At 43.8% G+C, this 16,658-nt stretch overlaps 1 protein-coding gene across 2 annotated transcripts; it reads left to right on the top strand.

The window, feature by feature from the left end:
- The first annotated feature begins 3,363 nt into the window (after positions 1-3,363).
- Positions 3,364-16,639, top strand: brd2a (bromodomain containing 2a). 2 transcript variants are annotated; one of them, XM_076302063.1, is made up of 12 exons: positions 3,364-5,644; positions 9,209-9,524; positions 9,844-9,981; positions 10,467-10,614; positions 11,043-11,233; positions 11,472-11,945; positions 12,365-12,493; positions 12,921-13,142; positions 13,421-13,707; positions 14,092-14,396; positions 14,591-14,719; positions 14,952-16,639. In XM_076302063.1, the coding sequence occupies exons 1-12, from the start codon at positions 5,613-5,615 to the stop codon at positions 15,080-15,082; spliced, it is 2,502 nt and encodes an 833-aa protein (XP_076158178.1). In that variant the 5' UTR covers positions 3,364-5,612; the 3' UTR covers positions 15,083-16,639. The 2 variants fall into 2 exon arrangements, with proteins under 2 accessions (XP_076158178.1, XP_076158177.1); XM_076302062.1 differs by having other exon boundaries at positions 12,921-13,154.
- Positions 16,640-16,658: the final 19 nt, after the last annotated feature.

Raw genomic sequence — 16,658 nt, 5'->3', positions numbered from 1 at the left:
GGTATGAAAATAAAGTCACACAGAGGCTAAATCCTCTAGTCATTTTTCAACATCGGAAAGACAAGAGAATACACTAAATTTAAGTAAAAAGAAAATGTTCATATTTGTAAGTCAGAGAATGTCTATATGACAGGTACTTTGTTAAAAATGCCTATATTACAGTTAAAACAATGATTAAAAGGTTCTATATGAAATGTGACAAACATGCTTGGACAAGGACCCAAGGTTATCTTGCCCCCTAGTACAGTATGCAGGATGGTAAGATAAGCAAAAAATTCCATAAGAACCACTGTTACTGAGTTACAGACAAAGGGGTCACCTCATCTTGGGGTCACCAAGTCCCCCAAAAAAACTTTTTTTTTGGGGGACTCACCCCACAGTGATCTCACTGCTAATAGATTATTTAGAGGGCATGCCAGGTAAAAGCCTGTCCAGTCATTTAATTACCAATGTAAACGGCAGGAGTTACTTAATGGTACAGTGACTTTGTCTGGAAGTGTGGTTTATTGTCAGATGAAATGATAATTGCACCCTTTGGCTAGAAACACTTTAGGTGTGTTGGCGTACATGGAATAATGGCTATATTGAAAAGAACCCCATGCCTAAAGAGAATTATGGTGGAGGGGCTGTGCTATTATGGGGCTGTTTTTATTCCCAAAGGCCTTGGTAACCTAATTAAGGTGCATGGTATCATGAACACAAGAAAAACCTGAACATTTTCAAAGGAAATCTGTCAATCTCTGCCAAGACACTAAAAGTTGGTCATGATTGGATCATTCTTCAGGTCAATGAACAAAAACAAACGTCCAGATCAAAACAAATATTGTTTGCTGAACACAAAATCAAGCTTCGGTCATTGCCATCTCAGTCCCCTGATCTAAATTCTAAATCTAAATAGGAAAACAGTGGGGTGAGTCAAAGAGGAGAACGCACAAGTGTGGACCTAGGAATCTGGACGATCTGGGGAGATTTTGTAAAGGCGAACAGTCTTAAATCCATTGCTCTGTATTCTCCAGCTTTATGTGGTGTCATAGGAGAATATTACTGTTTTATTGGAAAAGGGAGACTTAAGAAGATATTATAAGCAGGGGTGCCAATAATTGTGAGCGATGTGTTTTTGTTAGAAATATTTATTTATGAAATTTTCCTTTTTCTCAATATAGGCCTACATTTGCTTCCCTTCAAGGTTGGATTTTTCCTATTTTTTCATTGTGAATAAATCACCAACAGATCATTTTTATACCGTTTTTTGGTCAACTTTAGCAGAAGTGCCAATAATTCTGGAGGGCACTTTATATTTTACACTTTGTGTTGCACTGTTTGAGTCAATAGATTTCCAAATTACAGTAAAAGCTGATTTCTCAAGATGAGTTTTTATTCTACACAAACTCAAACTATAACACCAAACTTTCCCACTTTATTCCTATATTTTTACAGAGGGGTTCATAGCCTGATTTGATCATTTATTCCAACAGACATTCCTACTAAAAACCTTTTATTCCTAATATGTCAACACAATTAAATAATGATACTTCATATTTAAACTTGTAATATAATCATTAATTGTAAGTAATCAACTGGGGAAGTGTCATTGTAGTATTTGACGATTATATTTACCAACATTCTGGTATCATTACTGTTTGGCCACCTTGGATGGTACCAATATCTGGATTAGTTCTTGGGCTGATTTTACAAACCAACAGAAGCCAACCACCTTTCTATCATTAAGTCAGTGTATTCACTTCCACGGCCTTCAGAATAAGATACAAAGTGCAGCTGTGGATATGCATCCATGCCAATGCTCATGTCTCCCATAAACTGGTCATCCCACAGTCCTCCATTCTTTCTTAATCCTTTATCTAAGTCAACAAGACTGAACAGCAAACAATGCAGCTGAACTAAAGTACAGTTGTATTTTCTAACAGTCTTTCTAATCTAAGCCACTTCAGTGCACCACAACTTATAAATATAATACCATAACTCAAAATCTTTATATTTTTCCTGTTCAAAATGAAAACAGTTTATAAATAAGATTGATTTTCAACTCCTTCCCACTCCCAATCACAACTGCAAGGCAGCAAATAGGAAACAATATGTGGATGGTGGTGGGGTTTCTGTAACAATGGGCCAGCATACCATCCATTCTCACCTTCACTGTGAGGGTGTGAGCTATGGAAGTGTTGTGGTCATGGTTTCAGCAGGCAAGAGGCAAATGTGAGAACTGATGTGGAATTCACAGGCTGAGCAGGTCACACCAGGTACAAATCACTAACCATTAACAATAATGTAAATCAGGTAGTTTGAATTAGAAACAGAAAAAGTGGAAATGCCAAAATTTTACAAAACGGCATAGAGACTGTGGCCATTTCTGTGAGTAAAATTAATGAATAGATTAATTTGTGGTGATGCAGGCCTATTGATTCATTTCAGCTTGGGCACTGGACTGTTAGGGAGCTGTCATCAAGTTTATCATCAAGTCACAGCCAGCTTTTGCAGTTGTGTTCCCGGAATACACACAATAGATTCCTTATTGTGTGTCCTTAAAAGATTTTGTTATTGGATTATAATGAACTGAAAGCAAATAGTTGACAAAAAATAAACATGATGCCAGTGTGGAAATGGCTGTTGGAAGTAAATTCCTGCTGGTTGGTGACATTAATGCAGAATTCTTGGAAAATAATTCCATGTTTGCGGCGACTGTGGTTGTAACTGTGTGACAAAAATGCAGAGGTAAGATGAAACTGGATCTGGATGACTCTGTTTAGTTTCCCTTTAGCTTCTGATGTGTCAGTTGTCAAAGACTACGTGTGGAAGGCACTGAAGTGAAAGGCATGGTTGCAAAGGAAACAGCTTCCATAGCAACCAGTCCCCCTGCTGGCCTAGTGGTCATGTGAAAGTGACTTAGTCTGTTGCAGTCTATGTGGGACTAGTCACTGGATGACTCACTCAACATGCCTCAGGTCCTCATAATTATTGGGGCTGGGAAGGAAAGACAATAGGATTAGGCCTACTTGTTTTGAATAATCACCTGATGTATTAAAGGGCTAACCAAGAACACCAGAAAGACAAAATATAGTATTTGAGAACTGAGACTGTGACCATTAACATTTTTATTCCTCAAAATTCAATTCTAAATGTCTGATGCATAGCCGACAACCTCCTGTCACTGTTGGCCAGGCTACAGTGTGTTCTATTCTGTAATAGTTGTTTTTATGTAGGCTAAAAACAATAGAGAACAGTCTTTTAAAAAAGGAATTACTCAGAATACGCAGTTTCAATATGATATTTGGCAACCAACCATACAACCCCCCCCCAATCAATCGTTGTAAACAAGACATGTGATGTTATGCCTCAGTGTTGCGTTTGCGCAGAAGGACCTCTGGGCGCAGTGGGAGCCATGTTTGTGTGGAATGTCCGCGTTGTTGGAAGTAGGCTAGCTTACTGGGATTATCACCAAAGTAAAGATAATATTTCAAACGCTTTAATAACTAAGTCGTGTACTCTCGAAAATTCACCAAGGTAATACGACAACGACAAAACATACTAGATTTTATTTTGAGGCAAAGTTTGTATACCCACGTGATCGTCGTTAACCAATAGGGGAGTCGCTGACGTTGCTGTGAAATATGTTCTTTGTTGTGGATTTATCCGTAATACCTGAAAATGCTTTGAAATATACGGGTAATGGCTAATATGGAGATGGATGGAATATACCTCACAGTAGCAAATGGATCTAAACTTGTGTGCTTTTTTTTGTTAATGCGGCGTTCATCTGGCCTTTTTTCCCCCTAATGAACTCTGCGCCAAGAATCCGATCCTAATCACATATCACATGACGCACCCTCCCCCACCCGATCCAATGAAGGGGGAAGAAGTCGGACATGTTTGGAGGAAATGTTGAATTAAGAAACGTGGCTGAAGACAAGAAGAAAAAAGGAAATGTCTGAAGTATGCGGATTTTTAGATGGACTTTTTTGGCTTGTTACTTTGACTTAATGTAATTTGGGATCTTTTTTTCTTGGCAAAGGGCACATGAACATATCACTTTTAATCTTATTTTAATAGTCTAGTTATATATTTCACGATATCATGTATTGTAGACTTAACGTTAAAAGCTGACCAAGCAATGTAGACGACGTTTTTATCGCTTAGAAATTTTAGTTGTGTTATTGAGTGTCATTGCAACAGACGTGTAACCTTGTTAGTGGGGGTGGGGTGAAGTAGTTGCATTAGATAAGCTAACAATGCAGTGGTAATCAGTTTAAAGTTGAGAATTATCATGGTATCTTTCTTTTATAACAGATTATATCTTGTGTTGTAGGCCTAGTGTTGATCATAACATAGGTGTTTGAATTGGTAAGTGAGCCTAAGGGCACGAGCACCAAGTCTGTAATTTAGATCTTTGTTGTTTTTTTTAGATAAAATGGCGTCTTCGCACTCAATTTTGGAATTTACTGGCTTGACAAAGTGTTGCGAGTTGACATTGGTTCACGTGCTATTTGTGGCGTCCTTGGGGAAATGGGTCAGATATTGCTTTTTTTTTTTAGCAGAAAACACATGGATGCATTTTCCTGCCATGCTTTCACTTTAGTTTGTAGTGTTTTTTCGTCAAGGAACATGGAACCAGGGAGGAAACTGGTTTTGGTTAAAAGTGCTGTGTCATTTCAATGGAGGACATTTTCTGTAGGCCTTGTAGAACCTGCCCCGTTGTAGGAAGCCGATGAACTGAAAGGGTCATGTTAAAATAGTTAACCCGTTTGACTGAGTTTCGTGAGCACTTCTGAAATGCCAAATGGCAATTACCACGTGGATTAAAATGATAATGCCATGTGCAGCTTGTCTTGTTGTGAGACATAGGTTTCAGTTATTGGTAGTCTTTTCCCGTAAGGTGTAAATGTCATTGAGTGAAAATGTTACAGATTGCAACAGCATAACGTTTGATTTTGGGTTCAGAAGAGGCGTTTTATCGTGAAATAGTGCTTATCACAACCTTCCAAAATGGCGACGGCACATCGGAATAGTGAGGCGAGTCCACTGCGGGAAAGTAGAAAATAGCATGGTGTTTCGTGGTGTATGTGGCAGTAGTCTGATACTCGTGATGTAATCAACGGACCAATGGTGTGCCTTGACGTTGCGCTCAAAGCCCGCGCTTAGGTCTCAGACACCAATCGGGGTTATCTTTTAGTCCATGTTGGTGTAATGCAACTGGCGGAAAACTATTAGCCATTTGGATATTAAGACTAGAAAATCGGGGAGAGGGCAGTAGTATTCTGGAGGTTGTGCTTTAGTTACTGGTTTACAAACGCAGTGTTGTTGAGAATTCCTGGTAGGTAGCAACTGAATGGAAATCAATGGCGGTGAACCTACGGGAGGATCTGGGTGTGGCTTATTTGATTGACGGTTGGGTAAACGTATAGACGTCAGGGAGGCGTGGCTTTCTTGGTGTGCTTAAGCCAATAGTGTTGCTAGATGTTTTATAAATAGTCGGGCGGATTCATTTTGTCGCCATTTCACTGAAGCTGTGTTGAGAAGGTCGGAAAGGAACTGGGAGGAAAGGCGATACGGGAACCTGAGAGAAACGGGTATACTAAACAGAATCCGGATCCATCCTGATGGAGACGGCCTTAAACCCGCCCCTTGACAGGTACCAATCGGAACAATTGACAATAACTTTGCAATCTGACTGAGTATTGCTGTTCGGAACTTGTTAGTAACTTTGGATTTATTGATGCCGTTTGGCATATGACAACAGCGCTGATGCCGGGCGGATTAACTTGCACAAATTGTTGAACTCCGTAACTTGCAACTGTTGTTCTTAGCAGCCGAGCACAGGACACCGAGTTCATGGCAATGTTGGTCATTCCAATAGATTTGTATGCCAGTCAGGTTGGGTATATATAAAATTAAATTAAATTATATTTTGAATTGGTTGTCCGCCTTTCCCCAACACGTCGTTGCGCCGACGCCATTTTCCCTAGCATTTGTTGCCAAGTCAACTGTAACACTTAACATTAAGTTGGTGCACTTTCTGTGTGGATGTAACAGATCTTTTTATGAAGTAGAAGGCCGTATTGTTGTGGTTTGCTGGTAAGAGTTTAGCTGAGTCGTTAACGTTAGGTGATTGCTTTTGGATCGTTAAGTTAGCATGTGTAGTAGCCTAGCGAATAACCCATTCTGTGTATAACGCTAGCCATAAGTTAACGTTACCTAACGTTAGCCGCCAACAGGAACGTTCATGTCAACTAACGAATCCTAAGGTTTGCTTAATGTCACGCTTGAACATACCAAACGTAATGGCGAAATAGTTAGTGCATTTTGTGATCGAGCTCCCTAGTGTGATAAATGTAAAATCAGTGGGCGATGTCGATATATGTCTTTAACGAATTGGATACATTGACGTCTTGGTCAGCCACATGAGACATTAACGTTATGTAGGTTAGTTGTAAAGATAACGTTACTCCGTTTGTCACACAACAAAACCCAAAATATCTTGACCGGGCGAACCATATGTCTTGACTTTGTTTGATCTTAACTTTGATTGTCAGTAAACTTAACTCATGCATTAAGCATGCATTCAATTCTTCAAGACTGGTCCAGTGGTGGGATGGTTGTACTTCGGTTGCCTAGTAACCTGCATGTCTCATTGGAAGTTAAGCAAGCATGCCAATACCAATTCCCGCAAAATGCAGTTAACCAGTTGTGAAGGTAGTCTTTATCGACAGTATACAACTCGCTTTGTTTTTCTCTGTAGTAATGTAATGATTTTTTCTAGAGGCTCACAACTATTATCACAAATATTAGCACATTTACTTATACCAGACAAGCCAATGACATGATTTTCTGTACTAATGCCTTTTTTATTGACTATAATAAAATTATTGCAAAATATCAATTGTTTCTAATTTTGTGTCATTTAAGACAAATTAAACCTGATTGAGTACTGGGATCGTTTTCCCAAACTATTGCAAGGAGACGTTTACAGGTACATGTTCACTAATGAGTCCTTTAATTGATTCTTGTAAAAATTGTTCACTAGCTTGAGCTGAAGGACAGCTTGGTTGTAATTTCCTACTGGCTCAGTGTTGGTCACCATGTACCAGTGTGTGGGTACACTGTCATTAACAGGAAATACTGAACTTTGTTAAATCACATCAGAGATTGGAAATATTATTTTGGTGTCAAAAAGAACCTGACAACTTTGATGCTATTTGTGATGCAAGTGGACTCGTGAGACGCCTGATACATTTGAGGAACGAGTTCTTAGAATGGAAAATTCTAAAGAAGTTAGCCCCCTACTCAAACATTTTCAAGTGAGCAGTAGGCCGGTCCCTGAGACTGTTGTGATGTAAGCCCCCCCTAGCACAGTTGCATCATTGATACTGGTTCCATTAAGTCAGTTAACTGACACCACTGTCCTCTTTTTAATCCCCCCTACCCCCTCACTATAGTTGCACTGGATGAGAGCAATTTCTCAAAATCCAATGCTTGGAGTCTTGAGCCAAGACTAAAAAAATAGAAAAACCTTTACAGATTTTTAGGACAATACCGTATTCATGAAATATTTCCTCCATATATTTAGAAACTGGTTGTTTTATTAGGCTTACTTGATACTGACAAGTCTAAAGGTAAGTCAACATAACCAAGTAGTCCTTCACCATACTCTCATTGTAAGGGTCAAGAAGAGCATTTATGAAGGGTACAGGTAACAGCGTAACTTGTTGGTTTGTTCCACTCCAAGACCTTTTCAAGAAACAAGTAAATAGGATTTATTGTGGATTGTTGTTCAGCCACAAGCAGCAGGCCCATAATTGCATGCCTACTATGTTCACATTTGAATGTTGGTTTGGTTTGCATCTAGAAGGGAAAGGTGCAATTTGTATGAAAGAACGAAGTTTAACTTGGTAGCCGTATGCACAACAGGGTTCGGCTCGCACTGTGCTCAAAAGGAAAATTTGCCGGTCCGCTCCCCTTAATATTAGCTTTTGAAAGGTAGCATGTTTTTAATTTTTAATTGTTTTTAAAATATGTTTGAAATGCCATGGCTTGTTAGTGTGGTCTGTGTACATAGACACAGTAGCCCACACACCACAGCCCACAATGTACGGCCTTGGATATCAGCTTAGCAGACTTTTATCACTGCACAATCCCTTACTGTGTTGTGTAGTGTAGGTTGCTGTTTGGAGGGGGTGTGCGACTTGGTTGCCATGGTTATGCTAGTCTGGCAGCCAATGAAGTGGACCTGTTAGCTTGGTTGCCAGGCGACATAAGGGAATTGGGCAGTAAACTGCATGCAGGTGTTGTTTTTTAACTCCAGTTAACTTCATGTGTCCTCCCCATCCTCCAATAGGCAGGTGCTGTAGCATCAGTGCCTTGAGGGCTTCGGTAGAAAAAGCATGCAAAACATACCAATAAAGCTTGATATGTTCAATTTAAGTAAAGGGCTGTTAAGTAAAATTCCTTTGATTTGAACTCCTTACGGATTTCGGCAAAGAGAAATCACCTATGAAAAGTGCATGTCCCTTAAATAGGCATTCTGTGAGTATGTATAGCTGAACAGCCAAATCAAAACCTAGTACCATTATTTTAGGCAACAAATTGGTGGTGCTCAGATCTTAACTCCTCACTGCAACCAGGACACAACTCAAGCTAAAAGGGGGTCTAGTTATATGAAGCAGGCCAAGTGAGTCATTTATGACAGCCCTGGCAAATGTTAAGTGTGTTTGCCCTAAGGGTTAATCATATACCGGCTGGAGGTTGTGAAACAGCAGGAACCAAGCCTGTCTTTGATCAGCAGAGTCCCTATATGAGTATAGGGATGTGTCATAGTATTGGACATAAGAAGTGGAACACATCAAGTCGAGCAGTGGTGTGACTCATCAGTGGTCCTTGTTCAAATAGTCGGAGGCTGTGAAATTGGTGTGATGATTTAGCAGCTAGTCAGTTCCCTCTCATCTTACTTCAGTTTCAGTTTCTGGGCTGAGTAGACATTCCATTGCCTTCTTTTCTTTTCTCTACGTTTCTTTCCCTTTTCTCCCTACACTCCTGCCATTAAATCTCTCACCCTCTCTCTGTTTTCCTTTCCCTCATCTCCTCCCAAAACCTCCACTCTTACTCTTCCTCCTTAATTCTAACTCTCCCTATCATCCTTTGCACCCTCTCATCCCTCTGCGTCTCCATCCTCACCGTCTCCCTCCGTCCATTCCAACAGCCTCTCTCTGGGCGGGGGCGACCTGGTCATGCAAGGCATCACCGCGGTGATGGAGCAGCAGCAGTCGGGCGGAGGGGCGGGCAAGCGCATCCGCAAGCCATCGCTGCTCTTCGAGGGCTTTGAGGGTCCCCCACTGCTGCCCCACTCGGCCCCCAACTCTGGGCCTTCACAGCCGCCCGTGCGAGACCCCGCCCGCCAGGGCCGCATGACCAATCAGCTGCAGTTCCTCCAAAAGGTGGTGGTGAAGTACCTCTGGAGGCACCACTTTGCCTGGCCCTTCCACGAGCCGGTGGACGCCTCTAAACTCAACTTGCCTGTGAGTGCAACACCTCGTACTACAAGTTTCATTAAATATTTTTGTGTGAAGTCTTTAATAAAATGTCGTTCAAATCATTATACACATGCACACACAAACAAAATATGAATAAAAAAAAATACTCCAGAGGGGGGCAGTAGCGTGGCCAATATCAGATCACAAAATTGGTTATTCACTGTATTTTATTCCAGTAAGCTCACATGTATGTATGTTTTTGCCCTCCTGTGAGCCATTCAGTCGTTAATGATAATGGTTACCTATTTCCAACTGTTTAAGTCACAGAGCTGACCTCAGTTTCTGTGTACCTGTCCTCCCTCAGGACTACCATAAAATCATCAAGCAGCCCATGGACATGGGCACCATCAAGAGGCGTCTGGAGAACAACTACTACCGTGGCGCCAGCGAGTGCATGCAGGACTTCAACACCATGTTCACCAACTGCTACATCTACAACAAGGTACAGTAGATAGACTCATTCATACATGGACATCTTCAACTATATTGACCAATTAGGTGTGGGATATTTACATGCATTGGGAGTCCTATCATAAACTCAATGAATGATACAAACTTGGATGAAAGGTTTAGTTGGAGTTCACCATACATGGCAATGGGAAGTGCATGATGCTCTGCAGCGACCACATCATGCAGTGTTTGCAATGGTCACAATTCAGTTTGAACTGACCAATTAACAAAGTCCACAACTAGAGGGGGCTGCAACTCTGCCATGTTTTTACCTCCATAGGTTGAATTGGTACTTCGGCATAGTGCCATTGGAATTAAAATACTCTTTATGTATTGAGGTAGATGAGTAAACACAAAAAGTGTTCCTTTTTTATATTATGAGAAAATGGCTCATAATGGTTCAAATAAGTAGTTTTAGCAAGGATATTCAGGGAATGTCATCCTATTTCTAATTGTGTTGATGTGTCTTGTGTCCAGCCTACAGATGACATTGTCCTGATGGCTCAGTCTCTGGAGAAGGCGTTCCTTCAGAAGGTGGCCCAGATGCCTCAGGACGAGGTGGAAATGGCCACCCCTGTGCCACGGGCCAAACCGGGCAAGGTGGGAAAAGGCCGGCGAAACACTGGTGAGCAGAAAGGACAGGGTGAAAAGATGTTGAGAACGATGAGGTAACTTTTTGAGCAGATGTCTCAGGGTAGTGTTCTTGAGCAATATTATTCAGACACTTCCCTATTCATATTGGGTAATAAAAAAAATTCTCGAGAACTTTAATCATAAGTAGGCAAATTTTCAATCATCCAGTCCAAACTCATGGAATTGGCCATGTGAATGCTTGTCAACAATGCTCAAAAAGTTGCCCCACATTGTCATAACCATCTTCACCGTAGGTGTATAGGAAGGGGTAGTGTGTGTGTGTAGAGAAGTCTGTCATCAATCTGGTCACATGTGTAGAAGCTGATGTTGAACTAAGAATAGAGTTTCAGTTTTCATCATCTTTCCTCATCTTACTCTCTGCGTATTGCTCAATCCTTTTTCTCTCTGATCTCCATTCAGCTCCAGGCGGTGTGACCACGGCCCACCAGGTCCCGGCCATCTCTTCGGTCTCGCAGTCAGCGTACTCGCCCCCGACGCCCGACACCCCTGACCCCATCTACGCGGTCCCCCCACAGACTCTGCTGGCCAAGAGTCTGCCCCCCATGCCGCCTGCTATGATGGCTGTCCCCCCAACACAGCCCACTACCAAGGTAAGAACCACTTGACCACCCTCCAGTTTCCATTGATGTCCGCAGAGATTGCACTTAGCTGCTATTGTGACCCCAACCAAAACACTAAGATGGATTGTTACTTTTAGCCTTAGTTACGGTTGGGAACTGACTCTGAATTGAATTTATGTGAAAAATAATTTGCCTGTTTCCTATGTTTTATGATCTATGTTAAAACCTTTAGGTATAAACAAATAACCTCTTATCCTTTTCTCACCAGAAAAAGGGTGTGAAGAGGAAAGCGGACACCACCACCCCCACCACCATGGTCATGCCTCTCATGGGCGTTGGCAGCATGGGCCTGGGCATGGGCCTGGACAGTGGCAGCGACTCCCCTCTGACCCTCTCGTCCCTGGGCATGGGTATGGGCATGGACTCGAAGCCCGGCCGGGGCATGCTGGGCATGGGGCGCGGCGGCGGCCTGGCGGGGAAGGCTCCGGCGAGGCGCGGAGGCAGCGGCCGGCCCATCAAGCCGCCCAAGAAGGACCTGCCGGACTCGCAGCAGCACCAGCCGTCCCGGCGCGGCAAGCTGAGCCCCAGCCTCAAGCACTGCAACGGCATCCTCAAGGAGCTGCTCTCCAAGAAGCACGCCGCCTACGCCTGGCCCTTCTACAAGCCCGTGGACGCCTCCACACTGGGCCTCCACGACTACCATGACATCATCAAGCACCCCATGGACCTCAGCACCATCAAGGTGAGCCGAACTTTTTTACAAATCCTCCAGCAACATGCAGAAGCATAGCTAACACATCAGTTAAATCTGTTGAAACAAGTTATACGGTGGTTAAAGCGCAGATGAATTGCTTAAGCAATTTGTATTTGTAATATGTCAAGTGCTCCCTTACAGAATATGTGTAGACGTACACATTTAAAATCAATTGTATCATTATATTCATAATATGTATATCCTTAATTAAATTCTATCAAAAGTCAGAGCCCTGCATACAAACATCCCTCCACACATATCTAGTAGCATAGCAGGTGTAGAGAATGTGGAAAGTGCCTTAAACCACATTGATATCGGCTTTGCAATGGCAGAAGCGAAATGTCAAAAGCGAGTTTGTTGCCGAGAGGAAATGAACCAAGTGTTGACTTCTGCTCTCTCCCTCTCAGAGGAAGATGGATGGCCGGGAGTACCGAGAAGCACAGCAGTTTGCCGCCGACGTGCGGCTGATGTACTCCAACTGCTACAAGTACAACCCGCCCGACCATGACGTGGTGGCTATGGCCCGAAAGCTGCAGGTGTGTGTCAGTTTTGACCCATACACACACACAAACAGAAACGGCAGATTTGCTTCAGTTTCACACACAATTTTACTTCCCTTGTGTGTAACACTGGAGGCATGTTTGTTGATTTGGCACACGTTGATTCACAGTTCTCAAACGTACACACAAATCAACACACACATTCAAGAAGGCATTAGATATGCCTCACTGGTCCCCAACACATACAACAAACGCACAACACGCTGAATGTACTCGCTGAATGCAGTCACCCATAGGTTATGTTCCAGTGCTGACTTTCACTCTAAAGCATCCTTTCACTTGCATGTTCCAGACCAGAGTTCAGACAACTACCCTTGCTTTCACTTGCACTTTTACGGACAGATTGAAATACTCGATGCGTATATCAGCGCGTACTCATGTCGTCTCTTGTCCTCTTTCCCAGGATGTGTTTGAGTTCCGCTTCGCTAAGATGCCAGACGAGCCCCTGTCTCGCATGCCGCCGCCATCCCTGGGCGGTGGTCTAGGCGGTCACTCGTCCTCCTCCTCGTCTTCGTCGTCGTCGTCGTCGGAGAGCGACCCCAGCAGCGAGAGCGAGAGCGAAAGCAGCCCCAGCTCGGACAGCGAGGAGGAGCGTGCGCACCGCCTGGCTGAGCTGCAGGAACAGGTGTGTATGCAGGTAGACTCCACACCTACACACACGCGCACACACACACAGACCAATAAACACAAACACAATTCAGCCAGGCAATGTCAACTTGTCCCAGGATGTTAGCCTAGCAGTTTGGTTTGGGTTGTTGCTAGTAATTTCTTGATGCAGCATGCCAGTACAGTACAGTGAAGTGAAACTAAATAAGTCTCACATACAGGTATTATAGTATAATAACAGAACAGAGCACCACATGGCTTCATGATCTGACTTGACCTTTGACCTTTCCTTCACAGCTGAGGGCAGTGCACGAGCAGCTGGCGGCGCTCTCGCAGGGCCCCATCGTCAAGCCCAAGAAGAAGCGCGACAAGAAGGACAAGAAGAAGAAGAAGAAGCCGGAGAAGCACCGGAGCAGCCGCGCTCCCGCCCCCGCCCCCGTGTTGGACGTCGAGCCCGTGGTGCGGCCCGCCAAGGTGCCCAAGGTCCCCAAGGTCGCCAAGACGCCCAAGACCAAGAGCAGCAAGGCGGCGCCCACCTCCACGCAGGGCAAGAAGGGGGCGACCAAGAAGAGCAACAAGAGCAAGTGAGTGGGCATGATCACACATCTGTGACTTCTGTGGCTATCCCTAATCACCAGTCAGCTTCATTTAAAGTCTTCTGTGGCTATCCCTAATCACCACAACCAGCTTCATTTAAAGCCAGATGATGTCTGATCATTGTAGTTGTTAATTGAGTTAATTAACCAAACTAACTGTCCTCTAATGTCAAGTAAAAGTCCCGGTTCAAGGATTCTGGCAATTAACAAATTGTATTGCAGTGAAAAACTATTTTTTAAAACCATTGGTCAGACCAAAATACTGTATGTAGGCTCACTCAAGTGTAACCCACACACCTGCCCGCCCTGTTGTCCTTCCTTGTTAGTCTTAGTCCTGACTCTCTCTCTTCCATCTATTCCCCCCTCTGCCAGGTCCTCCAAGAAGGCGATGCCCCCGCCCGTGCCGCTGCTGCCCCACTACGACTCGGACGAGGAGGAGGAGACCAGCCCCATGTCGTACGACGAGAAGCGGCAGCTGAGCCTGGACATCAACAAGCTGCCGGGCGAGAAGCTGGGCCGCGTGGTGCACATCATCCAGGCGCGCGAGCCCTCGCTGCGCGACACCAACCCCGAGGAGATCGAGATCGACTTCGAGACGCTTAAGCCGTCCACGCTGCGCGAGCTGGAGAGATACGTCATGACCTGCCTGCGCAAGAAACCGCGCAAACCCACCACAGGTGAGCTGCATTATGTTGTCTTTGCTCTGGAGTGGCCTGAAACATGACGCACGCACGCACACACACACACACACACACCTGTGCCCTGTGTTGTGCCGTGTGTGTGTGTGTGTGTGTGTGTGTGATCTTGCGCCATGTGGCGATCCCCATGTGCTGTGCTGGGTGTAACCCTGTGCTCTGTGCCAACCCTGCAGTGCTGAAGAAGAACGCAGCGGGCAAGTCCAAGGAGGAGCTGGCCCTGGAGAAGAAACGCGAGCTGGAGCGGAGGCTGCAGGACGTCAGTGGCCAGCTCAACTCCGGCAAGAAGCCAGTCAAAACCAAAGGTAAGACACACACACACACTTGTGCAATTGAAAACCTCTTGAATGGTCTCTTCTCATATCTGCATTGAACAACTAATACTGCTCTAGAAAAGATTAAATCTTTTTGAAATTCTAATTAAGGGACTATGCTAACTACAAGCTATGTGTCAACTTAGGAACTGCAGTCTTGTCGTCTTTTCTTTTGAGCCCCTTCATAATTTCCTTGTGTTGAACCGTTTCCCTCTCCTTGCAGCGGAGAAGCCCAGCACAGTAGAGCCACATGCTGTTGCCTCTCGCCTGAGTGCCAGCAGCTCCAGTTCAGACTCTTCCTCCTCCTCCTCTTCATCGTCGTCCTCCGACACCAGCGAGTCGGACTCGGGCTGAGCAGCGCGGCCGGGCACGGGCCTGGCGCCCTCAGTCGCCCAGGCCAGCGTTGTAGGCAGATAAGACCAGCCTGGTGCCAGGATGTGTGTGTCTGGTACCAGGGGCAGAGAGAGAACTTTTCCTCCCGACCAGTGAATGGAATGCCCCACGAGATCACCGTAGAGATCGAGACGAGGGAGAGATCGGATGAGGAAGAGGAGAGGTCTCCTGCAGCAGAATGATGGGGCTGCTCCCCTCCTCCACAAAAGAGAGGGGGATCGATGGAACAGGGGCATGCCAGAAAACGGACTCATTCTCTGGGGTGGCAGGGCTGCCTAGATTGCCCCCCTTCTCTTTACCATGTAAATACATGTCAATATATATATATATAATGTAAATATCTATTTTTCTTTTATAAAGAAGAATTTTAAGGAATCCCCAATTAGGGGAGAGAGAGAGTGAGTGGTCAGACTGTTTTTGTTTTGCTTTTATAGTTTTTTTTCCCTTTTAAAAGAGGCGTTGGATACGTTTGGTTTAGGTGGTAGTGAATGTGTCTTGGAACCTGTGCCGCTTTTTCACAAACCAGGATAGTGGTGTTTTGTAGCTTGATACATGGTTCTACATCAATATCTTTGCTTGCCTGACAGAATCCTGGCTCCCACTTTTTCCAGTCTTATATCTAAAAATCAATCCCAAGTTTATGCAGTGCATCTGCAACATTGTTATAGACATCTGCAATATTGTATGGACTTGCATCTGAATCCTTCTGTTGATGTAGTGGCAAATGCTAAATCATCCCATCAACTTCTGTAGATATTTTTCCTTTTGTTCTGTCAGTTTTTCATGTCTTCATCTCCCTACCCCAAGAAAACCACTCTGGAGGTTGGCTTAAGAGATAGCTTGGAGTATTTTCAGTTCATTGTTCCTAAGATCCAGACGTACTGCTTAAAAAGCAGAATTGTATATGAGGCTTTAATGTGATTTATTTTGTCTTACTGGGTTTGTTTATTTTAAGGTGTGCTTGTGTGTGTGTGTGTGTATGTCTGTATTTTCAGTTCTTATTTATTTGCCTGGAGACTTCCGATGCCTAATGCAGGTCTTTTAACAATTTAATGGATCCCTACCATACACGTGATTTTTTTTTTTTTTAACTCCTGTTGATTCGGGAGTGGTTTTAATTAATATTGTATCACTGCTGTTAGTACTACTGCACGGAACTGTACAGGTATATGAATTACAACACAACACAATACTTGTTTCAGATGTCTTGCAAAAAAAGAAAACATGTACATAATCAACCGTTGTACAGCTCCGGAGCATGTATGTAGCTATTGGTGAGACATGGTTTACCCTTTTTCTTATTCTGACTTCTGTGTTCTGTTGTTCTTCATGTGACTTATGGGGTTTTGCCTATTTTTTGCCCTGGGGTTTTCTAAAAAAAGAAACTTGTCAAGCTACAGGCATTGTCCCAACCCTTTCTGATGTAGGATCAACTGCTTCAGTATACCATCATTTACGTTTGGAAAATGAAATAAAAGCAATGACCATTCTTTTAAAAATAAAATACTGTCTGTGTGTCCTTTATTGGTGCCATCAT

The sequence above is a fragment of the Alosa pseudoharengus genome, unplaced genomic scaffold, assembly GCF_046254945.1.
Source record: "Alosa pseudoharengus isolate Yale_2024_CS ecotype anadromous, Long Island Sound unplaced genomic scaffold, YU_APseudo_1.1 YU_APseudo_1.1_scf_23, whole genome shotgun sequence".
NCBI lineage: Eukaryota > Metazoa > Chordata > Actinopteri > Clupeiformes > Clupeidae > Alosa > Alosa pseudoharengus.
The sequence above is the reverse complement of the archived record's forward strand: the minus strand, read 5'-3'. Positions and strand labels throughout refer to the sequence as shown.

What these genes read in the sequence shown, in the direction of transcription:
- brd2a (XM_076302062.1), top strand. Translation starts at nt 5,613, where the DNA reads ATGGAGACGGCCTTAAACCCGCCCCTTGACAG. An exon ending in CCTCTAAACTCAACTTGCCT is followed by an intron (nt 9,525 to 9,843) that starts GTGAGTGCAACA and finishes GTCCTCCCTCAG; the next exon opens with GACTACCATAAAATCATCAA. An exon ending in ACCGCGCAAACCCACCACAG is followed by an intron (nt 14,397 to 14,590) that starts GTGAGCTGCATT and finishes CCAACCCTGCAG; the next exon opens with TGCTGAAGAAGAACGCAGCG.